At 42.2% G+C, this 13,519-nt stretch overlaps 1 protein-coding gene across 2 annotated transcripts in view; it reads right to left on the minus strand.

Moving 5' to 3' along the window:
• The window catches only part of LOC134610965 (uncharacterized), an 82,382-nt gene that overhangs the window by 21,698 nt on the left and 47,165 nt on the right, over positions 1-13,519 (minus strand). For both annotated transcript variants that reach the window (XM_063454389.1, XM_063454388.1), the window contains exon 3: positions 454-837. In XM_063454389.1, coding sequence (XP_063310459.1) covers positions 454-837 — 384 coding nt within the window. The remainder of the gene's footprint in view (positions 1-453; positions 838-13,519) is intronic.

Raw genomic sequence — 13,519 nt, forward strand, 5'->3', positions numbered from 1 at the left:
GTGAAAGAGATCATAGATAATGCTTGTACTTGAGCCTTGTGGTATGTGGAACAGTGGCGTGAGGGGCTCAGGTAGGGGGCTACCCAAGGCACATAAAAAATTAAATAGCCCTCTTGCGAATACCTTTCTATTTTTCTCTTCACATCTTACCTTTTTTTCTCATTCTGGGTTCTTTCCTTTCTATATTATCTTGTGACCAACTTGGTAAATTAGTTACAGGACCACACCTGTGGGGACATGCCCTGTTCTAGAATTACCTGTTACCATTATTCTCCACTAGCAGACTCATTTATAACGTCTTGCTTTTGTCTTGCTATGCATAAAACCCAATAAAAGTCTTAATTATAAAAATAAAAAAGGAAAATAAATAGCCCAGATGATTAACATGCTGAGTGAGACACTGTGGTACTATGGTTTCATAGAGATAATATATTTGACTTTACTAATACTCACACACAGTCTTGTCTCCTAACACCTTGACTTTAATTACCGGGACTGGAGAATGCTGCACTCCATTAATGGTAAGCCGAATTTCATATGTTCCACTGTCATTGGTGTAGGTGGGATTGATGACAAGAGAGCAATTTCCTTCTGGCACAAGGTATACAAAAACCTGAGCTCTGCTGTTGCCATTCTCCATATATTCCAGAATGGTGTCATAGAGACGGAGGATTGGAGTATAGTTGTCACTGTTTTCTGGGGTCAATCCCCATTCAAGCAGAAAATGGTTAGTCCCAACTTGTTCATCTGCGTAAAATCGGCAAGGGATGAAGAGTCGTGAAGGTGATTTTACTACCAGTTCATCTGTGTACAAAGTGATGTTTTTGATCTTTATAGCTGGAAGAGGGAAAGAAATATTTAAAAGTTAAAGGATCACTATAGGGTCAGGAACACAAATATGTATTCCTGACCCCATAGTGTTAACACCACCATCTAGCCCCCCTGGGCCCCTCATCAGGGCCGGCCTTTGGGGTGTGCGAGCTGTGCAGTCACACAGGGCGCCATAACACAAGGGGTGCCCTGGCAGCCGACACAGCTCGCAAGCTGACTCCATCCTATTACATGAAAAATGACTCCCTGATGGTCCAGTGGTGCACCTAGCAGGAGCTGCAGCCAGATCATCATAACTTCTCCCTCGCGGTTCTGGTGCTCAGTTAGTGAGTCAGACGCAGCCTCAGAGATTCCCAGCCTGCGCTCTGACTCAACACAGCGCCAGAACCTCGAGGGAGAAGTTATGATCAGCACTCCCTGCTATTCACCTCCAGCCCACCAGAGGCCGGCACTGGAGACCAGGGAAAGAGAAGACTTGTGATCGGGCACCAGAGAGAAGGGGAACTGCATGGAAGCAGAGGCAGCTTGGGACAAGGTAGGAGACTGAGTGGTTGCATTGAAACACAACCTTGAGTTCCCAGCCACAGAAACTCCCCCAGTCTGTAAAAGGGAAAGAAGATGCTGAGTATAGGTCGTGTTACATCAGCATTAGTCTGCTGGTGTAACACTACCTTCCCATCCTGTCTGCCATATACCCTCATCTGAACCCCATTTTTATTATATGCTGGTGTAGCACTACCTTCCTATCCTGTCTGCCATATACCCTCATCTGAACCCCATTTCTATTCACCAATGAACATGCTATATATAATCAGTCTGTATACAGTATGTGTGGGACCCTGAACCCACAATTGTGAGTATTTATGTGACGGTGATGTGTTTCTGTGTGCCTGTGTGATGATTGTGATGGTGTCTTAGTTCATATCTGACAAGCTTCTTCACTAAAATGACAATTGTCAAGAAAGTGAATTTCAAAGTCAGCTATGCTTTGAATTCAGCCATTTTGGCGCCAAATATGAAATTCGCTTAAAATTGAGAGAAGTTTTCGCACAGGGCTCCAAAAGGCCTAAGGCCAGCCCTATACCCCTCATGCCTCCATAAATATAGTAAAAATCTTACTGTATTCAAGCAAGAAGCTGTAAATGTGCATGCTGTTAGACTCAGAAAAACAAACAGTCTGCTTACATGTGGTAGCCTGATCCAATCACAGTGCTTCCCCATAGGATTGGCTGAGACTGACAAGGGCAGATCAGGGGCAGAACCAGCATGATTCAAACACAGCCCTGGCCAATCAGCATCTCCTCATAGAGATTAATTGAATCAATGAATCTCTATGAGGAGAGTTTAGTGTCTGCTGTGCACAGTGCTGCCCTGTGCTCTGCTGACAGCAGATCTGAGTGGATGGAGGCATATTATGCCTTCATCAACTCCGAAGTCCCTCTGGTTCACTCTGAGTGACTGCAACTGGAGGTGTTCCTAGCTTTCAATGTAAACACTGTATTTTCCTAGAAAATACAGTGTTTACATGAGAAAGGCTGCAGGGAGCTATAGTTCTCACCTGAACAACCTCATTAAGCTGAAGTTGTTCAGGTGACTATAGTGTCCCTTTAAGCTATTTATACAATCAAAAACAGTCTCTTTGCAGAGATAGTGAGTGATACTTTATAGTGCCTAGACAAAGAAGCAGCTCAAACACATAAAGTGGAATACCCTTGTTTCCACAATCAGTTTACAATGTTAAAAGATTAGGCACGGATCTCCCGAGCCAAGCTGAGCGGTCGCACGGGAGAAGAGCTCCGTGCAAAACCGCTCATATCCAGCCAGAATTGGGGCAAAACCCCTGACAAAACGATGATTAAATGACATTGAGTATGGAGCCCTAGACCGCAGAGTAAAAAGCCTAGTATCCTGACCGCGACCGGCGGCTCCTAACCGGGGATTGACCTGAGGCCTACTCAGATGGGGCAGGGAGGCGGCTGATCCCTGCGCTGCCTGCAGCCATTCACTTGGAGGTCTCTCTGGCGAACTCCCTCCCCCCCCCACTGGTGAGGGATATCCCGGTACCTAAAGTTTGGAACGCAGCAGCACAACCACAAAGGGGATAGTCCCACACAGCTGAACCAACACCGGCAACTATGGCGGACACCACGTGTCAACCCCCAAACAGCGCCCAGAGGCTATCTCTGGAAGAAAGATTGGACCGTTTGTTTGAAGCCTTTTGGGCTAAAATCTACCGCCAAGGGGACACGGAATGGAGACTCCACCAGCAACAACCCAAGGAGAGGCTGGGGTGAGACTCGCAACTTCCGCCCAGGGCAGCGCCAAAGCTATGATGGCAAGAGGGAGGAGGAGGACGCCTCGACACAAACCCCGAAACCGCAGACCAAGAACAGCGGTGAGTCCTCCTACCCCCCAGCAGGGACTACCCCTTCACAACCTCAGCACCCACCATATGGGGAACCAACACGACAGGCCACAGAGACCCTCAGCAGCACCCTGCCGCACACCCACAGCACCTCTGAGAACCCCTACCCCAGAGACCGACCTGCCTCGCATACAAAGGAACAACATGGCTCCCGGTCAAACACCCTCTCCAGCTCCAACACTCCTGCACAAGCGGGGCGTTGGCTGAATTGGCCTCACCATGGATGCACCAGCCATATTCTGCGAGGTGCAGATCGGATGACCGGCACACAAGCCCTGCATACCCACACCTGCAAAATTGTCAGGGTATTTATATCGGCAGACATTTTGTGCTATGATAGAAATTAAAAGTGTATATTCTGAGTCACTCTGAACAGACCAGACTCCATTTTGTTATTTTCAAGTTAACAAAGAGACACGAAATTTCTATCCTTTCTGTAAAACTAACCACTTTGCCAGAGCTAAAGGAATGCTTAGTATATACAAACCTGTTGATAAGAAATGAGAACGGGGGATGGACAGACTGTTAGCTAAATGCTAATGGAATATAATTAATTCTAAACCCAGACATTTGTGACAGAGAAGATTAAATAATTTAATTTTACTTTCGATATTGTATAACGTCCCATTGTAAGTTTAGGGGTCATCCTTAGTTATAACTGTCAGATTAGAAATTATAGCAGAATTTACCAGACACATAGTCTGGACAAAACTTAAAGAAACACTTTGAACTGACAGAAAACTTAAATTATATTAACCATAAGATAAGGTAAAAGACGTCAAAATAGCCACCAGGAAAAGTTAACTCTTTCCTCGATAGGTATGTTTAGTGGGACGAGACTGCCCTCTATAGACCAAATACTTAAATTGTTATCTGGAAGGTAACCACACCTACAGTGTCCCTATTGGTCTATCACCTAGTGAATTTTCCTTTAAAAGTTAAGACAAAGGGAAGAGAGAGGTATGCAGAAGGTATGCAGAGAGTATGCAGAGGAAGCAGTTGGAAGCAGGCTAAGTCAGGAGACAGAGAAAGAGACCCATGACATTCAGTTCCTGAGACTACCTACTAATCTGATGAAAATATCTACTTAACTGGTAATTATACTGGCTTCATTTAATCACGATCAGATTTCGATATTTAGAAATCTTAGTTAACTAAGAAGTACATGGTTATAACCATTCTATTCTGCAGATAGAAAGGAATAACAATATGTATTTAATGTGACATATCACATGTTAGCATATCGTGGTATTTATCCAGGTGTATTGATTTGCTCTAAAATAAGATAAAATATCTGTTTAGGCAAGTTAAAATTCTGCTTATAGAACATGGTAGATTACTCTTATTGGATGGCTCCAGGAAATGACTAATGAGATGGTTTAAATGTTATTTTATTTAAAATCACATGAGAATAGGTCTTAATTACCTAGGAGGTCTAGCCAGCATTGAAAGGGTTATTCTAACTGTCAGCTAAAGTTTTTATGGCTATTCGCTGGAAGCTTTCTCTGTGTGAAACTTTCACTTTCTTTCTGTGAACTACAGTCATAAATCTTCTTGACAATTGGCTGTGTTAGCCAGTGAAATGTATTGCCATTGTATTGCATACCATGTTATACTGAATATTCATTGATTATTGTCACGCATGTTACTTATTATTATTATTTAAATTGTCACTATAAATTGTATCTATTTTTATAACAAATTGTGATTTTATTTATATGGAATACATTTCACTTACACGATAACGATCTTTGGGATCTGAGAATTGAAATAGTGGGCAATTCTCAACTGTTTACTATTATTATCCCATAAATATCCCCACAAATTGGAGGCACGGTGCTGAGATCGTTTAAGTAGAAATTATATTCCATATACAATAATATTGGTGTAATTCATGCAATATTAATTTTGATATAGAAAAGAGTTTTGTATTGAGATTAAATTAGTGTATAAAAATATGGCCAGCGGCAGCGATACATCTGTAACAGATAATACTGAAATATAGTCCATATTCATAAACATATGAAAAATGATTCAACCTATGAGGTTTGGTTGAAAAGCATAGAATGGGAAGCTAAACACACCATTCTAAGTGATGAACACATAATAACATATCTTAAAGGAACACTATAGTCACCTAAATTACTTTAGCTAAATAAAGCAGTTTTAGTGTATAGATCATTCCCCTGCAATTTCACTGCTCAATTCACTGTAATTTAGGAGTTAAATCACTTTGTTTCTGTTTATGCAGCCCTAGCCACACCTCCCCTGGCTATGATTGACAGAGCCTGCATGAAAAAAAAACTGGTTTCACTTTCAAACAGATGTAATTTACCTTAAATAATTGTACCTCAATCTCTAAATTGAACTTTAATCACATACAGGAGGCTCTTGCAGGGTCTAGCAAGCTATTAACATAGCAGGGGATAAGAAAATCTTAATTAAACAGAACTTGCAATAAAGAAAGCCTAAATAGGGCTCTCTTTACAGGAAGTATTTATGGAAGGCTGTGCAAGTCACATGCAGGGAGGTGTGACTAGGGTTCATAAACAAAGGGATTTCATTCCTAAATGGCAGAGGTTTGAGCAGTGAGGCTGTAGGGGCATGTTCTATACACAAAAACTGCTTCATTAAGCTAAAGTTGTTCAGATGACTATAGTGTCCCTTTAAATAAATTGCTGGACAAAAGAACATAGAAAGGAAAATGGCGTTCATAATACACTCTTGAACAATTTGGCATTCAAGATGGGAAATACCAAGATTTACTTGCTGAGTATAAAACTCGTCAGGCTGATCATGAAAAAGAAATGAAAGCTTTGACGGATAAATATACACAGGAAATAAATCAGCTTAAAACACAATTGGATGAGTATGAAAAGGAGAGTCAGAAATCAGTGAGGCTAGCATCCATCATTCTGTGCCAAAAAGTTGCACAAAAAGGCAAGCAAAGACTATCTGTAAATCCCCTCCTTGTTATGATTTTCCCACACCAGACCAGGTTTTCATAAAACAGTCTCAAAGTAAAGATGTGAGTAATTCTGAGAAAACACCTGTAGATTCTTGGCAATCTTGGGCAGAACAGTTTGAAAAGACTGTCTTGGCCAAACTTGAGAGGGAGAGTCCAGTTCAAGGTGATAGGAATGAAAACAGACATGGTTCTGTACACTGGCAGGATTCTGATGCTGATCAGAATTGTGACAGTGAACGAGAAGCTCAGAGTGATGGGAGTGAAAGTGATTGCACTGTACACTCTGAAGGACATGTGACTGATATGCCATCTGCACTGTTGTACGGATCTAATTCCTCTTCAGCAGACAGATCGCATAGACGCTTACCCAGACACAGGGAAAGTAAAAGAGGTTGTAAATCAACGATGCCTGTTTATGAAACGCCAAAAGGTTATTAAATTCCTTAGAGAGACTGTCCCACAATTTTATAGAGGCTCAGGAAACATATCTGAACATCTGGAAAATTATGATAGAGCAATGAATTCATTGGGCATGTATGATGACATTCATAAGAAATGGGTCATCACGTGGACTTTTGATTCAATGTGCCGTGTTTATCTAGAAAGTCTTCAAGCTATACAGTTAATGTCCTGGTCCAAGATGAAATAATCATGGAATATGGTAAGTATAAAACCATTGCTTCTGCAAAGAAGGCGCTTTATAACTTAAAGTGCCGTCCAGATCAAAGCCCCAGAGAATTTTTTATAATTCTTAAAAATGCATACTCCGTGGCTCAAAGAAAACCCAGGTATGAAAGCACAGACTTCAAAGATCTGTATTTTCATGCCATGCCAGTAAACATACAAATGAATCTCGCAAGAGATTACGATTGTAAGTTACCGTTAGAATGGCTAGTCAGTCAGTGCATGAAATTGTATACCATACACCATGCACATGATGAAAATCAGCCAAAGGTTAAGAAACCTGGTGATAAAATGGTGTCAGAGACTAAAATTCAGTTAGGTTTAGAAACCCAACAGAAAAAGGGGACCTATTCCGAGGTTTTGAAAACACCAAAACCTCAGAAACAGGAAAACGCCAGAAGCAATTCTGCAAATTCCTCTGATAACTCTGAAAAATCCAATGCCAATGGGAATAAACGCCCCAGGGTTAATAAGAACCAAGGCAATTCCCAATGGAGAAGGAATCCTCAGGGAAATAGGAGATATGGAAACAGAAACAACCAATCTGCTTCCAATAACTCACAACAGTCTCAGCCATCCCAGCCAAATTCTAATGGGCAAAGACAAAACGGCAATGGGGGAAATAATTTTCGTTGTCAGGTTGGTCAATTGACAGACCAGATGGGCAAATTAATGGAGGAAATAACAAAGATTAACCAAGTCTTTGCTATCAATCCTTTTTTAGGGACAGCTTCAATTGCAGAGCCACCTGTGCAACTGCAGCAGCAACAACAAGTGCCGCAGCAAAAATAGCTACAGTGACTAAACAGGCTAGGTTGTCAATAGATATAATACCTAACCCTGTTTCCTTTCCAGGTACTAACAGTCAAATAAACGATAGTTGTGTTAGGAAACCTATTGCCTACCTCGTCACTTCACTTCCGGGTGAAGGAGGCGCAACGTGTTCCTCTGTTTTTTTCATTTCAGCCAAAGGCTAAAGTAGCCCCAGCAGCCACTAGTTTCCAGGATCCAGCCCTGAAAGGGTTAACTGATGAGATGCCGACCACTAGTTACCGCTTGACAGTTCAAGATAATCCTAAAAAGGATGGGCCTGTGGGTAAGACTGAGCATTCCTCAGTACAGGTAGAAATTACTGCTGTGACCGGTAATGTATGGAAAACAAGTAATATGTTGACACATTCTAAATTCTTATGTGAATTAGAAGAACATGAAGGAAGGTACTACATGCCTGTAGAAATACAGGATTCGCTACCCCAGCCTTTCAAAGGGTTGATAGATACTGGTTCACAAGTAGTGATGTACCGAACTGTTCGCTGGCGAATAGTTCCCGGCGAACATAGCATATTCGCGTCCGCCAACGCGGGCGAACACATGCGGTGCTCGGTCCGCCCCCTATTCGTCATCATTGAGTAAACTTTGACCCTGTACCTCACAGTCAGCAGACACATTACAGCCAATAAGCAGCACACCCTCCCTAGCAGACCCTCTCACCTACTGGACAGCATCCATTTTAGATTAATTCGGAAGCTGCCACCATTTCTTTTTTTTTTTCAATGTATTATTTTTTTTTTTGTGCATATAAATGTTACAAGCAGTTACTCCCCCCAGACACTCTGTATTACTGCAGATACTCCCTCCAGACACCCTGTGTTACTGCAGATACTCCCTCCAGACACCCTGTGTTACTGCAGATACTCCCTCCAGACACTGACACAGAGCAGAATAGGGACTGTTCCCCCTACATAAGGTCACTTGGCAGATATGGATTGACACCTATCCTAAGGATCCCTGATAAACACTGACACGGTGCCCTCCATGGGTGAAGATGGATTCATTTTTTTTGGCGCTCTTTTTTTTTTATTTTATTTTTAAGTTCGACGGGTATGATGGCTTTTTATTTGGCCTTTTTTGGGGCTGAAAAATAAAGATTTTAGAAAAAAGAAGACGTTGAATAGTAAGTTGAATTTTACTTTACAGGGTAGTAATTTTATTCCCCCCTCACTATTTTTTAGGGTGAGGGGGGTAGGTAGGGGCTTTTTTATTTGGTTGTGTGACTAGGGGCTTGGGGACACACACTGCATACACACTATACACACACACTATACACACACTATGCACACACTATGCACACACTATACACACACTATACACACACTATACACACACTATACACACACTATACACACACTATACACACACTATACACACTGCACACACACTATACACACTGCACACACTATGCACACACACTGTACACACTATACACACTATGCACACACTGCATACACACACACTGCACACAATATACACACTGCATACAATATACACACTCTACACACACTGCATAAACTATACACACACTGCATACACACTATACACACACTGCATACACACTATACACACACTGCATACACACTATACACACACTGCACACACACTATACACACACTGCATAAACATACATTTAAAAAAAGCTGCAGCTGTTTTTTACATTTCAAAGTTGGGGAGGGGGGTGCCAAATAAAGGATCCGCCCCGGGTGCCAAATGCTCCAGGTACGCCCCTGTATAGAGGGGAGCCATGTTACTCTGTATATAGAGAGGAGCCATGTTTACACTGTATATAGAGGGGAGCCATGTTACTCTGTATATAGAGGGAGCCATGTTATTCTGTATATAGAGGGAGCCATGTTATTCTGTATATAGAGGGAGCCATGTTATTCTGTATATAGAGGGAGCCATGTTCCTCTGTATATAGAGGGAGCCATGTTACTCTGTATATATAGGGAGCCATGTTACTCTGTATATATAGGGAGCCATGTTACTCTGTATATATAGGGAGCCATGTTACTCTGTATATATAGGGAGCCATGTTACTCTGTATATATAGGGAGCCATGTTTACACGGTATATATAGGGAGCCATGTTTACACGGTATATAGAGGGAAGCCATGTTACTCTGTATATAGAGGGAGCCATGTTACTCTGTATATAGAGGGAGCCATGTTTACACGGTATATAGAGGGAAGCCATGTTACTCTGTATATAGAGGGAGCCATGTTATTCTGTATATAGAGGGAGCCATGTTATTCTGTATATAGAGGGAGCCCTGTTTACACGGTATATAGAGGGAAGCCATGTTACTCTGTATATAGAGAGGAGCCATGTTTACACTGTATATAGAGGGGAGCCATGTTACACGGTATATAGAGGGAGCCATGTTTACACGGTATATAGAGGGAAGCCATGTTACTCTGTATATAGAGGGAGCCATGTTACTCTGTATATAGAGGGAGCCATGTTTACACGGTATATAGAGGGAAGCCATGTTACTCTGTATATAGAGGGAGCCATGTTATTCTGTATATAGAGGGAGCCATGTTTACACGGTATATAGAGGGAAGCCATGTTACTCTGTATATAGAGAGGAGCCATGTTTACACTGTATATAGAGGGAGCCATGTTACTCTGTATATAGAGAGGAGCCGTGTTTAAACTGTATATAGAGGGGAGCCATGTTACACGGTATATAGAGAGAAGCCATGTTTACACTGTATATAGAGGGAGCCATGTTACTCTGTATATAGAGAGGAGCCGTGTTTAGACTGTATATAGAGGGGAGCCATGTTACTCTGTATATAGAGAGGAGCCATGTTTACACTGTATATAGAGGGGAGCCATGTTACTCTGTATATAGAGGGGAGCCATGTTACACTGTATATAGAGGGAGCCATGTTACTCTGTATATAGAGGGAGCCATGTTACTCTGTATATAGAGGGAGCCATGTTTACACTGTATATAGAGGGGAAGCATGTTTACACGGTATATAGAGGGAGCCATGTTACTCTGTATATAGAGGGAGCCATGTTTACTCTGTATATAGAGGGAGCCATGTTACTATCTGAGGTGGTTAACTATGATTGGCCCTGGCATGTTTGTTAGTCTGGCCTGCATGGTTGTCTGGCATGAATAAAAGTAGAATGTTTCAACTATATTAGTAGTTAGACTAGTTTGCACTAAAACATGTGCAAATGGGGAGTTTGCGGTTGTGTAAATGGACTGTTTGCGGTTGTTTGCAGTGCGTTAAACGGGGAGTTTGGTCTGTCACTGTGAAGCGGGCGTAACCCTTACACTACCTGATCGATACAACATCATACCTGATGTTTTAAAGCACGTTATTCCAAACAATTTAGGAATGTTAGGTGAATTCTGCCCTTTATGGATTAAAACCAGACTCTGCATCAACTGTGTAGTTTTCCATGGGAGTTTTGCCATGGATCCCCCTCCGGCATGCCACAGTCAAGGTGTTAGTCCCCTTGAAACAACTTTTCCATCACTTTTGTGGCCAGAAACAGTCCCTGTGGGTTTTAAAATTCGCCTGCCCATTGAAGTCAATGGCGGTTCGCCCGGTCGCCGGTTCGTGAACGTTTGCGGAAGTTCCCGTTCGCGAACCGAAAATTTCGAGTTCGCAACATCACTATTCACAAGCCACTATTTCATCCAATACCTACTTCCAGCAGGTAATGGACTTAGCAGTGGATAAGCCGAAGCTAAGAGATAACCCCAATGCTCTATTGAGTGTAGGAGGAAATGCACTTCATGTTATTGGCAATACCTGGTTAAAGTTTAAAATAGGTAACAAAACCTTTAGACACCCGGTGATAATGGTAGATCTCCCCTATAACCGACTGATTCTGGGTATAGACATAGTCAGAAGACTTAACACAATTATTGACTGTGTGAATGGAATTTTATGGCAAGACAGGAGGCTTCATATTTGCTTATCTTTCTTTACTGAAACTCCCAGCAGCAAAGAAACAGTTAACAGCAGTGTAAAAAAGTTTAACCAATCAGAGTGCATCACAGCAATATAAACTGTCATCAGGCTCCTCCCAATTCCTCTTTCTTTGCTGCTTAGCCTCCCAGGTGAGTCTATTCTAATTATACTCCTATTTATGCTCTATTTTAGCCATATATATATATATATATGAGTATATTGCTTTAATATTATATATATTTATTCATTTACTCATTCTAGTATTTTTTCTCAGCCTTTTCTGTGCTTTTACTCTCTGCTTAGGTGACATGGGCTGACTCCCCAGTCAACCTATAAACACAATTGCCTCTCTTATTTTTCTCCATACTTATAATTCTTATACTGTCTGTTTAACTGACACACTTTTCCCCGCAGCGCCCGGCATTTTGCCGGTCCGCTCCGCTCTGTTTTTTCCCCTCACACACTTCGTGTGTTGCATTGCGTCTCCATAGAGACGCTTCCCGCCCTTTTCTTGCCGCGGCCATTTCTATTAGCTTTTTCCCGGGCTTCCTCTCAGCGCCATCTTGCGGAAATTTTATGCGCGGCGGTTCACTCGCATTTCGGCTCCCACTGCAGAACGCGACCCAGCTGTTCGGTAAGTACTTTTATCTCTTAAAGCCCCAGACCTTTTTATTTTAAAACATTCAAGATACATACTCAAAATTTCCCTTTTTTCTTGACAGGTTTTTTCAACTTAAAAAATCCTTGCTTGATACTGAGGGTGACCCCCTCAAGCCTTTATTCAGAGGGTGACCCCCTCTAGCCTTCCTTCAAGGGTGACCCCCCTTTTTTTCTGCCTCTATACAGGGTAATCCCTATTTGATAACACAGGCACATACCTGTTATTTGATTTTGGACATTTTATTGTCCTTCTCTCTCTGGGTGAACCCCATTGATATATTGTGGATGAACCCCACTGTTACAAAATTACTTTCTGTATAAGTCCACCGCCTCATTGTAATTAGTTTGTCTGCATACCAAAATTAAAAAATAATAAAAAAAAAAAAAAAAAAAATTAAACTATATATATATATTGTATATAATATTATTTTCTTTTGTGGTGACCCCACTGTTATTGACATTATGTCTGATGTGCCAGAACCAGCAGTTTCTGCCGAACTTAAGGCTTGGCTATTCAATGCCATCACTGAATCTATTCCTAAAGCTTTAGCGGCTTTCAGCGAGCAGACAATACCAGCCCCTACGGCGACCATTACCCAACTCTCAGACTCCGAAGATTCTCACACTTCAGAGCATGAAGGAGCCCCTCGCAAACGCCCTTGGAAGGGCGATAGCGCCACCGCCGGTAAAGGCAAAGCGCCTGCTAAACACCCTAAAGTGCCCTATTCAAAACCCAAACATGATTTTGACGCATTTGAGGGTTCTACCTCTAACTTTAACCTCCAAGTATTAGACGAATACTACGCAGAACACTCTGATACTGAGGCTCCGCCTCATAAGACATTCCGAGACCTTTATCCATCCGATTCTGCAACTAATGAACCCCTCATACCTCTAGAGGAACTCCAATCGGAGTCTGACCCCATGGATACCTTATTTGACACCTCTGGACGCCCTCTATTTGACCTCAGGTGCATTAGGCACCCTAGATCGGCCGAATGGACGCCCCCAGACCACATTGCCAAATATTGTAGAATGTGGCTCCGTCGGCCTTTAGAAAAAGAGGTGAGAGCCAAATTAAGGGCTGAATGCCCACGCCCCACTATCCCAGACAAGGTGGCCAATACACCAGAATTCGACCCCTTCCTTGTGACCTTTCTAACCAAGTCAGGGAAA

Source organism: Pelobates fuscus, chromosome 5 (assembly GCF_036172605.1).
Source record: "Pelobates fuscus isolate aPelFus1 chromosome 5, aPelFus1.pri, whole genome shotgun sequence".
NCBI lineage: Eukaryota > Metazoa > Chordata > Amphibia > Anura > Pelobatidae > Pelobates > Pelobates fuscus.